The sequence below is a fragment of the Panthera onca genome, chromosome A2 (genome assembly GCF_046562875.1).
Source record: "Panthera onca isolate mPanOnc1 chromosome A2, mPanOnc1 haplotype 2, whole genome shotgun sequence".
In the NCBI taxonomy this organism is placed as follows: Eukaryota; Metazoa; Chordata; class Mammalia; order Carnivora; family Felidae; genus Panthera; species Panthera onca.
Genome location: NC_138340.1, coordinates 9,430,192 through 9,451,716, shown reverse-complemented (window position 1 = coordinate 9,451,716; position 21,525 = coordinate 9,430,192). Strand labels below are relative to the sequence as shown.

At 56.1% G+C, this 21,525-nt stretch overlaps 1 protein-coding gene across 7 annotated transcripts in view; it reads left to right on the top strand.

Moving 5' to 3' along the window:
• The window catches only part of CACNA1A (calcium voltage-gated channel subunit alpha1 A), a 279,954-nt gene that overhangs the window by 219,049 nt on the left and 39,380 nt on the right, over positions 1 to 21,525 (top strand). For all 7 annotated transcript variants that reach the window (XM_081791793.1, XM_081791791.1, XM_081791792.1 and 4 more), the window contains 7 exons: positions 2,912 to 2,971; positions 3,654 to 3,760; positions 12,478 to 12,577; positions 14,653 to 14,813; positions 16,892 to 17,029; positions 18,297 to 18,498; positions 19,520 to 19,684. In XM_081791793.1, the coding sequence (XP_081647919.1) occupies positions 2,912 to 2,971; positions 3,654 to 3,760; positions 12,478 to 12,577; positions 14,653 to 14,813; positions 16,892 to 17,029; positions 18,297 to 18,498; positions 19,520 to 19,684 (933 nt within the window). The remainder of the gene's footprint in view (positions 1 to 2,911; positions 2,972 to 3,653; positions 3,761 to 12,477; positions 12,578 to 14,652; positions 14,814 to 16,891; positions 17,030 to 18,296; positions 18,499 to 19,519; positions 19,685 to 21,525) is intronic.

Genomic DNA, 21,525 nt, shown 5'->3' with positions numbered 1-21,525 from the left:
GTACCGCTGCGGTTCCTGGACCTGAGGGAGCCCGGCGGGGCTCGGACCAGCCCCACGGGGCGTCTGCAAAGCCTTATCCCGGCCCCTGCCTGCTGCATTTTGCAGTTGAAACTTCTCTCCTCGAAGCCCCCGCCTCTTCAAGGGCACTGTGGCCCCACACGGCCAGCTGATGCCCGGGGACCCCCCCCCCCACGGGGCAGGAAGTGAAACAAAACCACCCCCTACACCGGGCACACCTCCTCAGTGCCCCCTTCCCCCCTCTGAAGTCAGGGTTCACATCCGGGGACGTCTGGAGACACATTTGGGTTGTCACGACTTGTGGTGGGCCACAGGGAGCTACTGGCACCCAGAGGGGTGCTCGGCCCCCTCAGGGGCACAGGGCAGCCCCCGCGAGGGGAATGCCCCAGCCCCAAGGGTCCACGCTGGATAACCCAACCCTAGCGGTAACCAGAAGGGACCTCCCTTCTGGAACGAGCTTAGCTACTCTAGTTTTAGTTGGGTGTTGTTGCTCATTTCTGACACCAAAACAGATGGAATAATTCTGTGCCTCTCTTCTGTCACCCAACCTCGTGCCCCCCCCCACCCCCCGCTCCCCAGGCTTGTCAACCCTGGGGCCTGGAGACTCCTTTGGCTGACCTGGTGGGTATGACGCAGAGGCTCTCTGGGACTTTGATCTGCGTTTCCCTGGGATAAATGAGCCCGAGCACCTGTTTGGAGTAAACCGAGCCACAGGAAGTTGTCATTTGCATAGGGCAAAGGATCCGCACATCCGAGAGAGTCAAACCTGATTTACTGGTCTCTCGGTTTCCTTGATTTCCTCTTGTCCGACTTAATTCGGTTCTCCAGAGTTGTTTTTTTTTTTTTTTTTTTGATAAGATTTTATTTCTGAGTAATCTCGACACCCAGCGTGGGAGCTCGAACTCACAACCCCTCAGTTCTCCAGAAGTTGATTCCCCTGACCACCTGGCCTGCCCCTCCCCCACTCCCCTCATTCCTTTTTTCCTCTCTGCTTTTCTTTTCTTTTTTTAATTTTTTTTAATGTTTATTTATTTTTGAAGGAGAGAGAGACAGGACGCGAGTGGGGGAGGGACAGAGAGAGAGGGAGACACAGGCTCGAAGCAGGCTCCGGGCTCCGAGCTGTCAGCACAGAGCCTGACCTAGGGCTCGAACTCACGAACCGTGAGATGGTGACCTGAGCCGAAGTCGGACGCTTAACTGACTGAGCCACCCAGGCACCCCCTCTCTGCTTTTCATTCATTGCTTTATTTAGCAATTAATGAGCAAATAGTATGTGCCACGCACAGAGCTAAACGTCAAGGATTGACAGGGTAGCAGATGGTCCCTGCCTTCCCAGAGCTCACAGAGCACCAGGCGGCCTCTGGCCCTGCTGAGCCCTCCGCCCGGTGCACCTAAACTGCTCTCTCTGCACCCAGATCCTTCCAGCACCTTGAACCTGCCAACCCCCCCACCTCAGGGAGCCAGCCATCCTGGCCACTCTGGGCCCTGATGGCCCTTCAAGCCCCACGCGTAACGGGAACATGAGGTGTGACCACACAGATCCCCAGGACCCTTCCAGCTACTCATGCATTCATTCCGCAAACATTTGTTGAGTGCCAACTGTATGCTTGAGCCTGTGTTATGAGCTGGAGACACTACAGGCATAGCCAAACATCCCTGGCCGCGTGGGGCTGACCTCAGGTCAGGAACGGGGACGATGAGGTTACTGATGACTATAACAAATGACAACAAATCGTTCGCAGGGGTGGGTGGTTGGTCTGGTAAGGAAAATTGCGAGCGCCAGGAAGTAGGACTTTAAACAGGCAGTAGGGGAAGGCTTCACCGAGCAAGTGAGAGTTGAGCCAAGCCATAAAGAGGGAATCAGGCAGGACATGGGGAAGAGCATTCCAGGCAGAGGTAACCACCTGTACAAAGGCCCTGCGGTGAAGACGCCCAGAGTGACGGGTGTAGAGTGAACAAAGGACGGTGAGTGGAGGTGAAGGCATAGAGGTGACCAGGCAGATCGTTCGGGGCCTCGGGGGCCACCAGGAGGACTTTGGCCCTTACCTCAAGTGAGATCAGAGCCGTAGAGGATTCTAGGGCAGAGAAGGACCCTAACCGGACTCCGGTGCTCACGGGCGCCCTCTGGTGGTGGTGCTCAGTAAATATCAGCCCTTCCAACGTGCGCTTGCTGTGTCAGCATAACCACATCCTCCTGCCAAGGCCACACCAGAGCCATGCTGTGGCATGGCCTGGAGAGGGGCCAGGCTGCGGGCCGTTGCTCAGCCAGGTGGAGACCACCCAGCCCTGGCCCCGCACGAGGGAGTGGGGGGAGGGAGGGGTGCGGGGAGAATCCCCCCACCATGGTGACGATGTGGCCGCAGATCTGCTGGGGGAGACCACGGTGGTGAGTTTGACCCCCCCCCCCCCCAATGTCTGGCTTAGAAGGCCGGTCATGTTTAGGACTTCTCACCTAGGAGACCCAGCAGGTCAAGGGCGTGGGGAGGAGGTCAGACCGGTCGCCAACAGGGTTACAGTCCTCCCGGAACGTCCCTAAGATCACCTTTCCTTTATATTGAGCTTTGGGCAAATGAAAAAAAAAAAAAAAAAGGCGCCCTTCCCGTGGGTAAGCAAACCACCCTGAGTGGTTTTGTTAGGACTTTTCTGCCATCTGCTGGACAGTTTCATACACAACGTACTAATCTGCACTATGAGACGGGGTGGGAGGGGCCCTTGTACAGTGCCCACCCTGCCCAACTGTATGTGGCAGCCGTGTTTCCCCCTCTGCTTGGAGAGTCTGTTCCTTGGGGACTTTGCTGGGGGCCACACGCTCCAGTGGGCCTTTACTAGGTTCCTGGGGACTCTGCTGGAGCAAGCCAGTGATCTGCTGCCCCTTTGCTTTGATCCCCTACAGGTGCTACGGTATTTTGACTACGTTTTTACAGGCGTCTTTACCTTTGAGATGGTGATCAAGGTGAGTGCTGAGAGAGCCAAGATCCAAGGGAAACTTCACTCTCAAGAATGCCACCCTGGCGCAGGTGGCTTCCCCGGGGGGATTAGAAATGCTTGGTGTATTGGAGCAGCGGTGAGAACTGGAAGGAGTGAGTGAGGAGAGTGGAGAACCCAGGGCGGAGAGATGAGAGCAGGGAGGTGACAGGGACAGATCCGGCGGGGCCTTGTGGGCCACGGGGAGAACTTTGACTTTTACCCCGAGCGAGGTGGGAGCCATGGAGGGCTCTGAGCAGAGGAGGAACTTGACTCCTGCCCATGCCAGGGGCACCCTCTGGCCTCGGTGGGGAGGATGGGCTTGAGGGAGGGGCAGGGCGGGTGGGAGCTGAGATCTAGGAGCAGGCGATTGTACCGGGCCAGGCAGAGGGTGGTGGGGGGCAGGCCAGGGTGGAGAAGGTGGGCAGGTTCTTGGCAGGCTTCCTGGTGAATTCCACGTGGGGGAATGAGACAAAGAGGAGTGAAGGGGGGCATCGAGGTTTGGACCTAAGAACCAGCAGGCTAGAACTGCCCTTCGTGAGATGGGGAGGTCCACTGGGCTCCCCTCCGCGTGTCCCCTCCTGGTGCCCTTCCCCCCAGAGACTGGAAGGGTGGGGACTGCTCCCCCAAGTGGGACGAGGGACCCGAGCACCGTCTCCTCTCACCCCCAGATGATCGACCTGGGGCTCGTCCTGCACCAGGGTGCCTACTTCCGCGACCTCTGGAACATTCTCGACTTCATAGTGGTCAGTGGGGCCCTGGTGGCCTTTGCCTTCACGTAAGTGTCCTCCTGAGGTTTGCACTTGCCTCTCTGCGCCCCGCCCCTGGCCGGGGGCTGCCCGTTGGATCAGGGAACGTGTTCTCAGGGCGTAGAGACGGGAGAGTGGGCTCTGGGAGGTGGGGCGGGGGGGGGGGAAACATCCGCATGCTACGCCAGGAAGAGCTTCGACTGGCTTTTGCATGACGGCCCCTGTGGAGGAAGGAAGAGAAGGGACCCCACCTTCTACCTCCTCGCGCAGCCACGTCACTGGCCCCTCGCTCCGCTGCTTTCAGTAGAATAGCCCCGCCGGGACATTTCATCCTCCCTCTGCTCTACAAGCTCCACCCCAACCGCTGTCTCTTCGAGACCCCCTAAAAAGAAAATCAGGGAACGAATGTGCATGAGAATTCGGACCCCCCCCCCCGCCCTGTGTCTGCAGGCTCAGTAGTTGTGGACCTGGTGACTCCCCTTGTGTGTCCTTCACGTGTCCCGGCAGGTCCTAAGACTCTCTGCCCTCTGAAAGGCCATGCATCGTTGTGCAACTCCGAGATGGCCCCTGGGTCGTGGGTAGCCATCCCAGAATGGCACCCAAGGGCCGGGCAGCCATTCTCTCCAAGATGGCACCCAAATTGTGGGGACCCATTCCAAGATGGCTCCTGAGCTCTGGGAAGCATTTCAAGGTGGTACCCAAGGGCTGAGCACCCGCGAGGTCTTAGGGCCCCGAGAGCAAACTCGGCAGTGCGTTCCTCAAGTTCTAGACATTTGGGGCAGGTTGAGGAGACCTAGCCGGCCCTTCACCCCCAGGTCTTCTTGGCGGACCCTGTGTGTGCCCACCGCAGTGGGTCAATCCCAGAAAGGAAAGTCTCAGAGGGGTTCCCACCCGCCTCACCCCCACAGTGAGAAATCAGAGGCTTCCCTCGTGCCTCTGCTCCCTCGCGTCCTTCTCACGGGGTTCTTGAATGGCCCCCCAACCCAATAGTGAAGACAGACTCCTTTTGTCAGGAGGCCAGAGCGGTGGCTCCTTTCCAATTTAAGGACCAAAGCGGGCCACGCTCGGATTCTCCCCTGGGGACACGATACGGTCAAGTTGTGTCAGAACAGCAAGAAAGTTCCAGGGTTCCGGACGCCTCCAAGCCTCTGGAGCCCGACGACGAGGGTCCCGGGGCTGATTGTATTTCTGACTCTGGCCAGACCTCCCACCCCCTCTCCCCTTTTCCTTCTACTCTCTTTTCCTCTTTCTAGGTTTGCTCGTCTTCCACCTCGTCTCCTTTCTCTCTCCTTCTTCCTCACTCCCCCCGCCTCCCCCCCTCCCTTTTTTAAATGATTATTTCAGTATTAGAGCAGTCGAAGAGATTTTGTAAAAATCCAAAGTGTGGCTACGTTATTAAAACGGTCAACACTTTTAAAAAGTAAAGTCAGTAAAATGCACAGCGAATGAGGGGAGAAAGATGGCCACAAATAAGACAGGGAATCGGTGGCCTTCATATGTAAAAAGCAGTTACAAATCACTAAGAAACATGAAACTCAGTAGATAAGTGGGCAAGGGAAGGGATATAAACAGAAATGTTGCAGAATGCTGACAGCTAGTAAAAATGAAGAAAATTTCGCCTCCTTGGAATTTGGAGAAATATAAAATACAAACAAGATACAATTTTTTTTCCTATCAAGATAGCACCAGTTTTCTTCAAAAAAAAAAAAAAAAGATTTTTAGGGGCACCTGGGTGGCTCAGTCGGTTAAGCGTCCGACTTCAACTCAGGTCATGATCTCGCGGTCCAGGAGTCCAAGCCCCGCGTCAGGCTCTGTGCTGACAGCTCGGAGCCTGGAGCCTGCTTCGGATTCTGTGTCCCCCCCCCCCCCCCCGCCCCTCTGGCCCTCCCGCACTCGTACTCTGTCTCACTCTCTCAAAAATAAGTGTTAAAAAAAAATTTTTTTAAAGATCTTTGAAGTATATATGAGAAGGTAACGAAATACAGTCGTCCCTCCCTGTGTCAGCTATTTGAGCGATTCCTCCAAGGTGGCTGGAGGGCCCCACACTAGGTCCAGGGAAAATTTCAACTCAGAAGAGCCAAAACGTCTTACCTCCCTCAGGCTAGAATGAATCTGTCCCCCCGCCGAGATAACCTACCTGTGTCTCCACCCCTGTCTGTCTCTGTTTTCTGTCTCGGATCCCCTGCCCTGCCCTGCTTCTGTGTCTTTCTTTCCCTTTCCCCTTTTTCCTCTTCCTTCTGGCTTGCCTCTCTGGCTCTTTCCTCTTCCGTTTCTCTCCCTCCCTCCCTCCCTCCCTCTTTCTGTGCGCCTCTCTCCTTTTCCCCCTCCCCCCCCCCATTTTCTGTTCTCTGTTTATCACTTTCTGTGTCTCTCTGTTTCTCTTTGCCCACCCAGCCCATTCAGCATGTGTCATGTGTCTCCTCTGTCCTTCTGTCTCGTTCATATTCTCTCTCTCCCTCCCTGTCCCTCTCTCTCTCCCTCTCACTCTCTCTCCCCCTCCCCGGGCCCTGGCCCTTATCTTCCGGTGACGTGAGCCTGACTATCCACGTAACCTGGGCTGTGTGGCCTGGAGGAGGCGGACCCTTCGCCATACGCTCGGGCATCAGGAGACCCGATCCCCACTATGCTCTGAGCAGCGGTGGTCTTTGTGACAAGGGAGGGCAAGTTTGGGCGGGCGCCTCTTCCCTACTTCCTAGAGCCCTCCAGGATGAGGTCTTTCCAACAGTCCCCAAGTCTCCTAGGGCTCGGGAGGTGACGGGGACAGGGACAGGGGTGAGCACCTGTCGGCCACATCCCCCTGCCCGCACACAACCACCCCTTGGCCAGCTGTGCCCTGGGTGGTGAATTTTGCCCTCCGCGGCCACCACTGGGTGCAGCACAGAAAAACTGGCGACTGACTGACGTGTCAGCTCACCCTTGACCTTGGCGCTCTCCTCCCAGACCTCTGTCCGCAGCAAATGCTTCAGTGCTGAAGGAGCCTCCCCCTCCCTCCCCCGCCATTGCCCCGCCCCACCTCCACCCCCCAGTTTGGCCTCACAGTTTGGGGAAGGGGTAGCCTCCGAAAGACCGGGGGCTTTCAACCATAGGACGGACTTGGGCCATAATGAGCTGGTAATTCACAATATGCTGTTTCTAGGATCCCCGAAGCTACAATTAGTCTCTGCAGTCTGCAAAATCAAAATTATTTTTTCCACCAAAAATCAATCCGCAGAGTGGATTCTTTGTGTTGCAAAAGAATCTGCTGGAGGGAGCTGATTTTTGTTTTGAATTTTCATTTTAAATATGAAGTTATCCAAGGGCATTCGAAACGAGCCTCCAACTCACAGAAATCTGGCAGCACACGTTTGTAGCGAATCTTTTCAGCTGCTTCTGCGAAGTTGCTACAGGCACAAAGCCAGCCAGCCCGTGACCTTGAAAAATCCCTGTTTTGAATGTTTGGCTTCTTGTTTTGGGTTTTGGTGTTTTTTTTTTAATCCCTATGCAAGGAAAAGGTCCAGACTGGGATTTAAGGGCATCCTATGAGCCTCGATGGGCTCGCAGATCTCACAGGAGCTGGGGGATGTGAGATTTTGCCAGTGGGATCCTGACAAGGGCCGGCAACTCTCGCGGGGTTTTGGAAGAGCTGACCGTCACAGGAGCACCTGTCTATGGTGGCCATAGGGGTGGGAGAGGCGGACCCTCGGGCCCCTGCCACACGCTCCCTGCCTTGCCGCAGACACTCCATCTGGTGCCGCCATCTCTCTTTCAAGGCAGGGCTGCAGGCCTGGTGCAACTGGCCAAACACCTTGATCAAGCCGCTCCTGCATGCCCGGGGTTAATCCGCCAAAAAGCCAGACAAGGAGCCCCCAGGCTGCTGCTTTCCTCCCCGGAAACGTTTCAGAATCCTCCTCCTGGCTGCAGGGTTCTGGCCTCTTGCCTGAGAAAGTCCCCGTAAGGACTTTGCTTACGGCCTTTCCTTGTTACTACATGGATGTCATCGTTGGCAGTTGTGGGGGTCTTAGCCTGAGTGCCCAACCCCAGCATCCTCTGCTTCCCTTTCTCCCTGGTCCTTCACCTCAATTTATCTGCCCTGTGCCATCTTCTCATAGACAAGGCTGAGAACCCCAAACAGGTGTTAGAGTAGTCTCATTGCTTTAGGAAGAGGTTCCTGGAAGTCTGTCCGGTTTGTCTCCAGTGTGCAGGTCCCTTAGCCTGCTCCGTGCCTCGGTTTCCCCATAAAATAGAAAACCCCTCACCACCGCCTCCTGTGGGAAGCTGTCTCGTGATCCCCATTCTGTAGATGAGGAAATTGAGGCCCAGAGGGCGTGTGAAGGGAAGCGAGTCTGGCAGGATGGCTGCCGTGGGCCTCGGCTGTCAGATTCAGGGCTGCTGCCCGCGTCCCAGCCCTGAACCTGGAAGCTTCCACCAGTGAGCCGGATGGATGGCACTCGACGGCCTAGCCAGCCTGGGTTCCTCGAGAGTCGGGGGAAGGGGACACGAGCCTGCTCAGAATCTTGCTGTTCTGGCCTTTTGGGGTGGAGGCAAGGATTCTGCCTCGGTGCTGTGATTGTGGCCCCGTCTCGGATGTGGGAGAACGATCCCTGTGGTCCTCCAAGGGATGTGTCGAAGCTCTGCTGACAGTCTCCACCCCTCCTGCATCTCACCCGGATCTGTGTGTGTGTGTGTGCGTCCTGCTCCTTCTACTGACTGCGTGCCGTGTCCACGTGACCGCCATTAACACAGCATCTCATGAGCCATCACACATGATATCATGCTCTGTGCCCCTGCATCGGGGCGGCCACCTGACATTTCTCAGCAGCTGGCGGATCACGATCCTGCCCTCACTGCCAAGAGTCCATCTGGCGCCGCCCCTCCTCCCTCAGGGCAGGCCGGCACAGCTGGCAGAGCGCCTTGATCAAGCCACTCCTGCATGCTCGGGAGCCAAACTGCCGGGAAGCCAAAGAAGGAGCCCTCAGGCTGCCACCTTTCTTATCCTACCCTCCAAACAGCCCCTGCACCGAAGGCATTATTTTTCTTGTGTGTGCTAAAACGGAGAGAAGATTTGAGCCCGAGATACACGAACCGGGGCTTGAATCTCGCTGGGTGACCTTGGGCAGGTCGCTCCCCCGCTCTGGGCCTCAGCTTCCTCATCTGGAAAACAGACATAACGGTGCCACCTTCCCACAGGCACGGGGACATTCAGAAGACTCCCATGTTACACCTGAAGTCAGCGGGTTAGGCGGAAGTCACTGTCCTTGAAAGACCTGTCAGCCGTCCACGAAGGAGAAGCGACACGATTCCACGTGCGCAGCGATCCCTAGATACGCTGAGCTTTGAGACCCCCTGAGATAAAATAAAAAGGGGGGCGGGGGAGGAAAAACCCCATCGGGAATATTCGTAGGCATTTAAGCCGTTCTGTCGTTAGAAACACCACCAACCTCGAGAGGGGCAGAGGGCAGGGGATTCTGGACAGTGCTTGCCCGGCGGCAAGGCTTCCATTCGCTGACGGCAGTCGGGTCTCTCTGGCCTCGACCTCCCGCCATGGTCGGAGGGTCCTACCGAGGCCAAGCCTGAGGCCAAAGAGGAGTTGTGCGAAGGTGGCTTCGTCTAGGCTCGCGTTTTCTCGGGACTCCTGAGAGCCGGCTCTAACCACAGCCCACATCGGAACCCTTCACTGACCTCCCTGTCCCTCGTCACGTAGGGGGTCCAGGCAAGGCCGTGGCTATTGTGTGTCAAGCATCAGAATCCCCCGGGTCTGTTTTGCAGATGAGGACGGTCCTTAGAGGCAGAGCTGGGGCCCAAACCCTGGTGCTCCCGACTCCAAAGCTCCCAACTGGCAAGCCGTTCTAAAACCTCCCAGCCCCGGGACCTCTGGAGGAAAGGGCTTTCTTTCTCCAGCTCTTGGCAGTGACCTTCAGGGGCGCATTCGCCTTCGGCAGTTGACGACTCTCTGGCTGTCCAGCTACTTGGAAATTTGGCTTTCTCGGTGCGGTTGGGCAGTGCCGGGAGCCTGCCGAGGGCAGGGGACCGAACAGGGGCTTCCAGATGGAAGGATGGACGTCGGCCAGAGCCGCAAGCCTGAGGCTGCCGCCCCCGCCCCAACCCAGGGCCCGGGTGGGGCAGGGGGCGCTCAGGTGCGCGTGCGTGTATGTGTGTGTTCTGTGTTCTCTCTTCTGAGGCCGCTTACGATCTGTCTCTCCCACCAACGCCACCTCACCAGGAGCAGTACACGGTAAAGTTCTCTCTCTCTCTCTCTCTCTCTCTCTGTCTCTCTCTCTCTCATTTTGTCTCTCGTTCTCCATGCTCTGGTGCAGCCACGTTGGTTCTGGGCCTCTTTCCGTGGCCTCGTGTCCTTGCTGCTGTCCTGTTTTTTGCAGTGACCAGAGCCCCCCCTCGGTCTCTCCCCAGGGAGGGGAGCCCTCAGGGGTCTTGGCAACTGCTTTCCATTGCAACACACCATTAGTCTGGTTCTTGGCAGAGATTAGAAGGGACGTGAGGGAGGGGGGGCCTCCCCAGGGGCTCCCTTCAGCAAGGCAGACAAGCACGGGGAGGTGATTCCCGAAGGAGTAAGCGTGTCCAGACCCCGAGATGGGAGAAGGGTGGAAACGCCTAACAACCAGGCCTTGGGCTGTAAGAGGAGGAAGTGGCCTCCCAAAGAATATCTACACTCTCAGCAAAGTGGTTCAAAAAGCGGGTTGTTTTCTGTGAGAACGCCTTGATCAAGCCACTCCTGCATGCTCAGGATCCAACCTGCCAGGAACACTCCTCTGTGCCTCCGTTAAACAAGATTGTTTCTCAGCCTGGCCAGAGGGCACACAGTGCCTTCTGGGAGAGAGGGCCCCCTGATGGCCGGGGAGTCACTTTCCGAGGAGTGGATCTGCCCACGGGAGTCCTGTTTCCAAATGTCAGGCATTCGGCACTTCGGGATTTTAGCCGGTCCCGCTTACAACCTAGATGCCCCCTTGCTTGATGTTCTAGTACGGAGACTTCCGCTCTTCCCAAAGCAAAAGGCCTGAAAGACACTTGGGGAAGAAATAGCCGTTTCCCCGTGCGATCCAAATTGTGTCCCTGTCCTGCTTCACATTATCTCAGTGGCTCTCTTGACGTGCATCTCGTATTTCAGGGGCACGGCCTTGAGATAACGGTGACTTTGGGTTTCAAAAGGGAAAAACATGTTCCAGCTGAATCCTGGAGCATGGCTGTGCCCCGCAGGGTTAAGTCCAGTTCCCGCTCTTTATTCCCTGAAAAATGAGAGAAAAGAGATCTTTAAAAAAGGCCGGGGGGGGGGGGGGTTGTATCCAGATACACCATGGGAGGGGTCTCTGGGAGTTCTACACCTGACCCACGAGGTAACTCTGGGGAGATGTTTGCTAGGAGACCCTCAAAGAACTCTGATCTGGATCCGTTCACGTGTGTCCTGAGATCACACGCCAGGCACACGGCGGGAGCTGGGACAAGAACCAAGATCAAAGGGAAAATGAACCATAGAAGAATAGGTCACAGTTTAAGCCTTTGAGAAGTTCTCTCTCTAAAGCCAGCAGCCAAAGACGAAGCAAAGATGATTCTGAAACAGCAGTAGGGTCTGGTAGAATCCGCAGGCAATCAGGGGAGGCTGTCGGATAAAGGGGCCACTTAACTTGGCTGCGAAGGCTGCATAGTCCTGGGAACGGACAGGTGGCAGAAGGGCCTTTCTAGCAGCAGGGACAGTAGGTGCAAAAACAAACGGAGGCAAAGAGTCTGGCTGGGGCTTGGGGTGTGTAGCAGTCGATGGGAATGCAAAGGCAAGGTAAGTTGGGCTAGGGTTTGAAGAGCCTTGAATGCCGAGCCAAAAGCTTGCAGTTCTAGGCATTCAGATTTCTCCAGAAGGATTCTGAGAAGGAGAGTGACATGGTCATTGGCTTTGAACCACCGTGTGTGGAAAAGGTGGAAGGAGAGGGAGACAGGGAGCGGGTGGGGGTGGGGAGGGGAGCTGGGAAATGGGTAGTGGGACTCCAGCACAAGACGATGGCCAGGGACGATGATGGAGAGGTTAGGAGGGTAAGCCACTGGGGATGGAGGACAGAAAGCTGAACGGGACCCGGGTTTCTGGCTTGGGCGACTGGCGGGTGGTGAGTTCTATTAACCGCAGGCCTCTGATGGCCGCACCCAATGCCCTCCTTTGGGGGGACCTGAATCATGGTTGGCTGAGGGTATCACGGCCTCTGCAGGGGCTGTACGGGTAGGGCCCCGGTCCAGTAGACCCTGCACTGAACCCCGTAGAAAAGCTGGGTTAAGAGACCCTGGAAGAATGAGGCCTGAGACCCTGGCAGAGGTTCAACATCAGCCTCTGACGTCCCGGTTCTTTGCTTTCGCGCGGGCTCAGGGAATATTGAGGGAGGGCCACGTTAACTCGTTCCTGGATCCTGTTGGGAGGGGAGGCAGGGAATCCCGTTCTCCAGCACCAGTGAAAGCCCACAGGGGCCACCAGCCGCCCCATGCTGGGTCTGAGGGCCACCCCATGCAGTTACACAGGCCCAGCCAAGTGGTGGAGGGCCCTTAACAAGTCCTGAGACCAGGACCACAGAAGGCCGTCTGCTGGCTACCTCTTGAGCCCAAACACAGCAGGGGTGCTCGCCACTCTTCCCCAGCAAGGGCAGGCCGGCGCCAGGCTCACCCCAGACTCCTGGGCCTGAGAGGGCAGGGTCACGTGGAGTTGTGGGCCACCCCCCACCCAGACTGACTTCTGCTCCCTCTTTTCCCCTCTCCGTACCCTAACGTCCCTCCACAGTGGCAACAGCAAAGGAAAGGACATCAACACAATTAAGTCCCTCCGAGTCCTCCGGGTGCTACGACCTCTTAAAACCATCAAGCGGTTGCCAAAGCTCAAGGTGAGATTGGGGCATGTGGGAGGCCCGTCAGGGTTGCTGCCGTGTACAGTTGGGCAGGTTGAGCACTGCTCAAGGACACGACACTGAAAGGGGTGCTGGTAACATCACATCCATCGTAGATGGATGTATTTATTATTACAGCTTTCCAGCAGATGGCAGTAAAGTGAGCTGACCTGACAGAATCTGTGTTATTGTGACAATTTTCCATTAGATGAAGCGTCTTGAGGTCAGGATCCCCTTTCCTAATTCCCACGAAGCTACCGTACGGATAACAGTAGGGCACAACCCTGATGTGGGAAGCAAGAAACTAGGTTTCTGGCCCCACGTAGCTTTTGACTTTTCAGCTACCATTTCCAGGTCCGAGTATCTCCTGTTCCACAACAGTGTGAACCAGTATTTCCCAGAGCTTGTCATTCAGGAGGAAAGAAAAGGAAATGAAACCCAGTCATTCAAACGCATCTTTTCAATTGGCGTTCCACCTGAGGACCACCTGTATCCTCTCTTCAGGTTTATTTCATCGATCACTTTTTAAAATTTAAGTGAACGTATTTTAAAAAGAAATGCCGTGTCCAGGTTCTCAAGCGGGAAGAGCAGAAAGAACCCAACAGAAGATAAAACTAAACATGTTCCCAAAAGACAAGATACTGTTCTTAAAATCTAGCCTAAGAGGGGTGCCTGGGTGGCTCAGTCGGTTAAGCATCCGACTCTTGATCTCAGCTCAGGTCACACATGATCTCACGGTTTGTGACACTGAGCCCCGCATCGGGCTCTGCGCTGACATTGTGGAGCCTGCTCGGGATTCTTTCTCTCTCCCTCTCTCTGCCCCTCCCCTGCTCTTGCAGGCGCGCTCTCTCAAAATAAATAAGATCCGGCCAAAACGATCGCCTGGAAAGGACTTTGAACACGGGTTGAAAAGCAAAAGTATCAGGGTTAGCTGTTAACAGTAGCAATTAAGCAAGATCTTCTGGCTCGCTCGAAAGGATTGAAGACGTGCGATTCAGCACTATTTAGTGTCGGGCTCCTGCAGGCCCTAAAGAAATGTCCCCTGTCACCAGGACTTTGCACTATCGCTAGCCAATAGGTGGCCGCCCTTTGGACATGAAAGCTTGCTTGCATTAGAAATACGGAGAGGCCCAGCAGTATTCAGTTCTGCGGTTCTTCACCCTTTCCTGGGTCACGGCCCCCTTTAAGAGCCCCCATGAGGGGCACCTGGGTGGCTCAGTCAGCTAAGCGTCCGACTTCGGCTCAGGTCATGATCTCACGGTTCGTGGGTTCGAGCCCCGCGTTGGGCTCTGTGCTGACAGCTCGGAGCCCGGAGCCCTCTACGGATTCTGTGTCTCCCTCGCTCTCTGCCCCTCCCCCGCTCTCACTCTGTCTCTCTCCCTCTGAAAAATAATATTTAATTAATTAATCAAATTAGATAAAACATAAATAAATAAAAGCCCCCAGGAAAGCTATGCACTCTCTCCCTTGGGGAAAGCTGCCGAAGCCAGCCTGTAGTTCCAGTAGGTTCGAGGACCCTTGTCCGCTTGTGGTTAGGACCCGCTGTGGTTGGAAGCAGAACGGGCGGGGAGACATTCCGGGCCTGGACCCCTGCCTTCTTGGGCAGATGGTGAGAGGGTTCCATGTCACCCGGGGCAGGATCTCCGGGGCACCTGAAGTCGGCTCTCACCGGCAGAGCGCCCCCTACTGCTCAGCGGTCCAGGGGATGGGAAAAGGGGCCACGAGTGAAGCAGGGACACAGAATTAACAGGAAATTCCTTGTCTGCCCGTTCCTCCTGCCCTGAAGAGCTGTGAGCTTGTCTTAGGCTCAGAGAAGCCGCCCCGTTTCCCGGGAGTTGAAAACGGCGGGGGTTGGGGGTTGGATGCACGGAAAGCCAGGACTGAGTGCAGCCCCAGCACCTACCTCCCAGAGCCGCGGGGCCTTAAGCGTGACTCGGCGTGGGGCCTGGTCGGTGAAATGGAACGATCGTGGGCTGCTGGAGGCAGCTGACCGGGCAGGCCCCCAGCCCCTCACGCGCTCTCTCTCCCCTCCACCTCCCCCCCCCCCCCCCCCCCGCCCCCTGTCCCCCCAGGCCGTGTTCGACTGCGTGGTGAACTCGCTCAAGAACGTCTTCAACATCCTCATCGTCTACATGCTGTTCATGTTCATCTTCGCCGTGGTGGCCGTGCAGCTGTTCAAGGGGAAGTTCTTCCACTGCACCGACGAATCCAAGGAGTTTGAGAAAGACTGTCGGTGGGTCTGCGCTCTGCTCGGTGCCCCCACCGAGGGGCTGGCGGGGGCGGGGGGCGGGGGCGGGGGGGGGGGGCGGCCGGAAGCACGAGCCACCGGGCTTGGCGACTGGAGTGTTGGGCTCCGGAAGTGAGCCAGGGGCCGCCCGCTGGGGTCTGGAGTAGGGAGGACAAGCGTCGGGGTTGGAGCTCTAGGTAGGAAGCGCCCTAAGCTGGCTGCTTAACTCGTCATTCCGTCGCCACGTGGGATCGACCTGGGGGATATTAACACGCGTCCGCGTCCCCTTGTTTGAAAACCTTTACGGGCAGATGTGTTTCAGAATTCAGAATAGTTTGCAGTTGTTTGAGAAAGACCGTGTACCGCGTGTTCCACGCAGGACGTGACTCCCTCCGCTGGGTCTAAGGCATCCCTGTAATCAAACTTTTTTTTTTTTTTTTTGGCGGGGGGTCACGTGACTGTTTGCAGCAAATGGGACGAAAAGCAAGTATAAAGAGCTTCAGGTCCAGGGGGGGTCAGGTTTTGTCGCCAAACGAATTAGATCAGAGGTGGACGGACTTTGTCCGCCAAGGGCCAGATGGCGCGTCACTTCTGCCTTTATGGAGTCCATGGTCTCAGCTGCACCTCCCGTCGTGACACGGGGCGGCCAAGGGCGCCTGGGTGGCTCAGTCGATTAAGCGTCCAACTTCAGCTGGGGTCATGATCTCGCGGTTCGTAGGTTCAAGTCCCGCGTCGGGCTCTGTGCTGACAGCTCGGAGCCTGGAGCCTTGTTTCAGATTCTGTGTCTCCCTCTCTCTCTGCCCCTCCCCCACTCACACTCTGTCTCTGTTCCCCCCCCTGCCCCCCCCTTTCTCTCTAAAAAATAAATACACATTTAAAAAATGACACAGAGCAGCCAGACAACACATAAACAAAGGTTCCAATAAAATGTTATTTCTATATTTTTTATTTATTTATTTTTTAGTAATCTCTACACCCAATGTGGGGTTTGAACTCACTCACAGCCACTCACAGCCCTGAGATCAAGAGTCGCATGCTGTTCTGTCTGGGCCAGCCAGGCTCCCCTAAAATTTTATTTCTAGAAACGAAAACTTGAATGTCGGTGTAAGGTTCATCTGTCACGAATGCATTCTTTCGATTTGCTTTCAACCACTTGGAAACGTAGAAAACCGTTCCTAGTTTGTGGGCCACACAGAAACAGGTGCAGATTCGGTCTGCAAGCCATAACGTTCACCCTCTGAGTGAAGAGGAAGATATTTGGTTTTCAGAACTTTCTAGACTTTGGAGTTGTGGACCAGAACTTGCGGGCCTGGAGTCCCGCCCCGCCCGTCTTTGGGTCATCTTCATGATGGAAATTCTTTTTTAATTTTTTTAATGTTTATTTATTTTTGAGAGACAGAGAGAGAGGGTGGAGGAGGAGTAAAGAGAGGGAGACAGAGGAGCTGGGTGAAGCAGGCTCTGCATTGAGAGCAGAGAGCCTGACGCGGGGCTCAAACTCATGAACCGCGAGATCATGACCTGAGCTGAAGTCAGACGCTTGACTGACTGAGCCACCCGGGCGCCCCCTCGTGATGGAAATCGCTAAGCCCTTACCGACGTGCCCAGTACATGCTGTCGCCGTGTAAAGTGTTACGGGCAGCCTGTCGTTATCTCGGAGGCTGTTTCCTGACGTCGGAAGGACTCCGTTCGGCCACGGGTCTGGGGCTAAGCCTTGTATCGCTGCCCTAAAAAGGAGCAGCCCCCGTCCCCCTCGGTCTGATGGACCCAGAAAAGTTCCTGTCTCTCTCCCTGCTCTCAGCATCCCCCCAAGCCTGAGGCTCCCCCCCGCAGGACTGGAAGTTTTCATGTTGGAAGACAGTGCTGGGTCCTGAGTCAGCTCTCCCGCTGGGAGCAGGGGCCGTGGCCTCATCGGAGGACCTCCAAGGGGGTGCACACGTCCATCAGAGAGCCGCACGGGGGGCTTCCACTCCCTGGGCTGAGGGATGCCATGTGGGCTGGTGGGCCTCCTCGTCCTCTTACCTCTGGTCACCAAAGATGAGGGTCCCCTTCCTCCGTTGACTAACGGCCCCTATTTTCTGCATCAGCGGCAAGTACCTCCTGTACGAGAAGAACGAGGTGAAGGCCCGGGACAGACAGTGGAAGAAGTACGAGTTCCATTATGACAACGTGCTCTGGGCTCTGTTGACTCTCTTCACCGTGTCCACGGGAGAAGGCTGGCCACAGTAAGAGGCCCACCAGACAGCGCCACGGGGGAGTCGGGGGCCCCCGGGGAGCAGGATGGGGAAGGGTCTGAGAGCCCAGCGCTGAGAAAGGCCTGGACGAGGAGGGGTTTGCTCCCGGCTTCCCGAGGTGGAGACCCCGCTGGGTGCACGGGGGGCCCCGTCACCAGAACAGCAGCCTGCACGCGTGGCTGGGCTCGTTTGGGGCCGAAATGCAGGCCTCCCTCCGTGCAGTTCGCCGAACCCTCAGAGTCAGGGCCCTGCACCCTCCCAGATGGGATGCTGTTTCTAATTTGCAGAAAGGCTCCATGGACGCAGGCAGCCACGTCCTCTTAACCCTTTCTGTGCTGGTGAGCACAGATCTCCAAGGACAAGGCCTGGACGTGGCATTTTCCAAGTCCCTTTGACCACGGGACCGTTCCTCACCCAGACAGGGCCAGTCAGGGTTGTGGTGAGGCTGAATTGTGCAAGGCCAGGGCCGGACCCATGCACACGGGGCCAGTGCTAGCCCATACGGCACCTTTGGGCAAATTTTTTGGGAAGCGCTTCTTCAACAGACTTCACTTCCATCGGTCAGAATGTGGTCGGCATGTACCGAATGATTTTGTTCAAATAAGGTACTTCGTGGCCACCCGCCAAAAAGTTGTCCTCATAAATGCACAAATCTATCATGTCTCCAGTACGAACGGCACCCCTGAGGCACAGAGCCCTTGAGCAGTGCACAACCTGTGCAGCTGTTCAGAGCAGCTCTGCAGACACACACTCCCATGTTCATCCCCACTACACCTTCCCAGCACCACCACCTGTGCTTAAATGCCCCCCCCCCCCAGCACACACGCACTTAGGTGTGTGCCTCCATGACTCCCATACACCCTCCCATCCATCCCCACCAGCCTGGTTTCCTATCCCAACTTGGCCAGGCCTTAGTGGGTGAACTTCGACAGGTCACTTTAAACTGCCAAACCTCAGTTTCCTCATTGGCAAAACAGGGCCAGTAATAACCTCCCTGAGAGGGTTGCCAAGGACATAGATAAAATCATTTCTAGCCCCTGATAGCCCCCGGGACACGGTGGGAGAGGTAACTGAGAGCGTTGTCCACACTCCCCCCAGACGAAGGAGGAGGGAGCTCTTCTGGCTTCGTAAAATCACCACAGGAGTCGGGGTCGGAAAATAACGACTATTTCCATCTTGTTGCTGTTTTCTTTTAATGTTTCCCTCCGTTCCCGTTGCTTGTCCCGCTTTCCCCCTCCCCCTGCTCCGCGCCTCCCAGGGTCCTCAAGCACTCCGTGGACGCCACCTTTGAGAACCAGGGCCCCAGCCCCGGGTACCGCATGGAGATGTCCATCTTCTACGTCGTCTACTTCGTGGTGTTCCCCTTCTTCTTCGTCAATATCTTCGTGGCCTTGATCATCATCACCTTCCAGGAGCAGGGGGACAAGATGATGGAGGAATACAGCCTGGAGAAAAATGAGGTGCCGCTTCCCAGTTGCCTCCTTCACTTAAAAATTGACAACTCCCGCCCCCCCCGTCGCAGGCACACACACAGGCACACGCGTGCGTCCAGAAAACAGCTTCTGGGGGCATCTGGGGAGGGCGCAGCAGCATCCTCCCGGCAGCATTCAGTCTGTAGGACGGCCCTTCATGGGGTTCCCAGAGGAAAACACACCGAAAGAAGGTGTGTGTATCAGTCAGTTCAGACGAGGTTATGCCACAGTAACAAGCATGTCCGGAATCTCAGTGCCAGATGCCCACACAGGGATCGATTGATTTCTTGCCCAGCACCGCACGTCCAGGCGGCTCTGGTCCACGTTACCTTTATTCTGGTTGCTCTCCGAGACACTTCAGATCAAGAAGAGATAATGGCAAACCACTGTGCACTTTCGGCGGCGGGGGGGAGATCTGTGCCCGGAAGTGACCCTTCCATCCACCCATCCACATCTCACTGGCCAGAGGAAGTCACACATCTGTGTCTGATGTCCGTGGGGTGGCGAAGTGTAATCTCCCCGAGGGCAGGGTGGTGAATATTTGTGAGTGAAGCTCCAGTCCTCCCGAGAGAGCGCAGATGTGGCCCTTGGCTCTTCTAGAACCGTCCAAGCTCAGCCAGGTGGAGGACCTGGGAATGCATCCTTCCTCTGCTCTGTTGGCCCCTCACACTGAATGGCCATTATCCCTCCGTCCTTCGAAGGGAAGGAGGAAACGAAGCAAAGAGCTCAGTAGGAAAGAACGGTTAGGTTCGGGTTTGGCCCGCTTGGCAGCTGTGCTGCCTCAGGCAAGTGACTCAGCCTCTCTGAGCCTGCAAAGTAGGGTTGCTGATGGCGTCCCACGTGGGCAGATGACGACTTCTTAGGGAACCGCGGGTGTTGGCAGGAGGAAGCGGGCGTGAAGACCCAACGGGCGTGAGGAATCCTGGCTGGGGGCAGGCTCGGCTGACGTGCCCGAGGGCCGGGGGGGTGGGGGGTGCCCCGTGTCCAGCCGCCGGCCTCTCTCTCGCAGAGGGCCTGCATCGACTTCGCCATCAGTGCCAAACCGCTGACCCGACACATGCCCCAGAACAAGCAAAGCTTCCAGTATCGCATGTGGCAGTTCGTGGTGTCCCCGCCTTTCGAGTACACCATCATGGCCATGATCGCCCTCAACACCATCGTGCTCATGATGAAGGTGAGCCCCCAGCACCGCCCACACCGCCCACGGCCACCCGTCCCGCCCCACCCCCAGCAGAGCGGAGCCGCCTGCCGCGAGTCTCCCAGACCGAGCCCCTTCCGATGTCACCTGCAGGGACCTTCCTCCAGGAAGCCCTCCCTGGCCTCCCGCAGCGGCACGAGGCACCCACCTAGCGGTTCTCCCGCGGGCCGTAATGTCGGTGTTGGGTTGCCCGGCCGTCTGCCCCACCGGCCTGTGAGCTCCACAGGGGCCAGGCAAGTCCCGCTCAGCCCTGAATTCCTGGGGTTCGGCACATCCCTGGGCGTGAGGGAACAGGAGGCCCTCAAGAAACGTGCGATGGGTGAAATGAGAAAGGAGGGGCAGGTAAGGACCTTGCAACCCTTGGGGCCGCGGAGTCCCTTCCGGGTGAAAAGCCAGGACCTTGCACCCTGTGGTCTAAAGACCCAAGGGCGGGATTTAAGCCCAGCTCCGCTGTTTGACTTAGCATTTAACTTGGCGCCAGGGGCCAGCAACTATCAGGCGTCAGTTTCCCCGTCAATGAAACGAGGACGATAATAACGGCACCTTCCTCCCGACCTCGAGCGGGGGTGAGGATTGAATGAGGAAGTCCAGGCAAAGACACGGGCACATGTCTCGGCACTTTGAAAACACTCGGTCCCTAGGCTGCCAACTTTTGAATTGGCAAAAAAGCAGTGCGTGCGTTTGCTTGAAACGCTTCTCCGCAGGCAAGCTCTTTTCTCTTTCCATCGTTATAATCCTTAAACAGTTCCAAACAGACAGAAAGGAATAGTACAGCACAGCGCTTCTCGAACTGCTGTGCGTTCACGGATCATCTAGGGATCTTGGTAAAATGTGGATTCTCGGCCAGCAGATCCGGGGTGGGGCCAGGATTCTGAAATTCTAATCAGCATCCCCCAGGATGCAGCAATCCCCGGGATTGCTGCGGGTCCCTGAATACCCGGTCTCCGTCACCCAGAGGTGCCCATTTGGAACACGCTCTGTGCTGGCTTCATCTGTCCTCTCTCTCTCTCTCTCTCTCTCTCTCTCTTTTGTGGTTGTCGTTGTTGTGAGGTGAAATTCACATAACATAAAATTAACCAGTTCAAGCGCACCTGGGGGGCTCAGTCGGTCAAGCATCTGACTCTTGACCTCAACTCAGGGTTGGGAGTTAAAGCCCCAAGGCGGGCTTCCGTGTCCAGCATGGAGCCTCCTTAAAAAAAAAAAAAAAAAATTTAACCATTTCAAAGTGTGCAATTCAAGGGCAGTTTCGTACAGTCACCACCCTGCGCAACCATCACCTCTCCCTACTTCCAGAACATTTTCATCACCCCAAAAGGTGGACCCGTCCCAGCAACTGCCAGTCTGCGTTCTGTCTCTGTGGATCCATCTATTCTGGACATTTCATCTATTTTTTTAATGATTATTTATTTTGAGAGAGAGAGAGAGAGAGAGGGCGCTTGCACACGTGAACAGAGGAGGGGCAGAGAGAGGGAGACAGAGGATCCGAAGCAGGCTCTGCCCTGTGAGCACAGAGCGACCAGGGGCTCGAACCCACATACCCCGAGATCATGACCTGAGCCAAAGTCCAACGCTCAACCAACTGAGCCACCCAGGCGCCCCAATTTCGTCGATTTTTAAAAATTATTTTAATGTTTATTATTTTTTTTTAATTTTTTTTTAACGTTTTTACTTATTTTTGAGATAGAGACAGAGCATGAACGGGGGAGGGGCAGAGAGAGAGGGAGACACAGAATCGGAAGCAGGCTCCAGGCTCTGAGCCGTCAGCACAGAGCCCGACGCGGGACTCGAACTCACAAACCGCGAGATCATGACCTAAG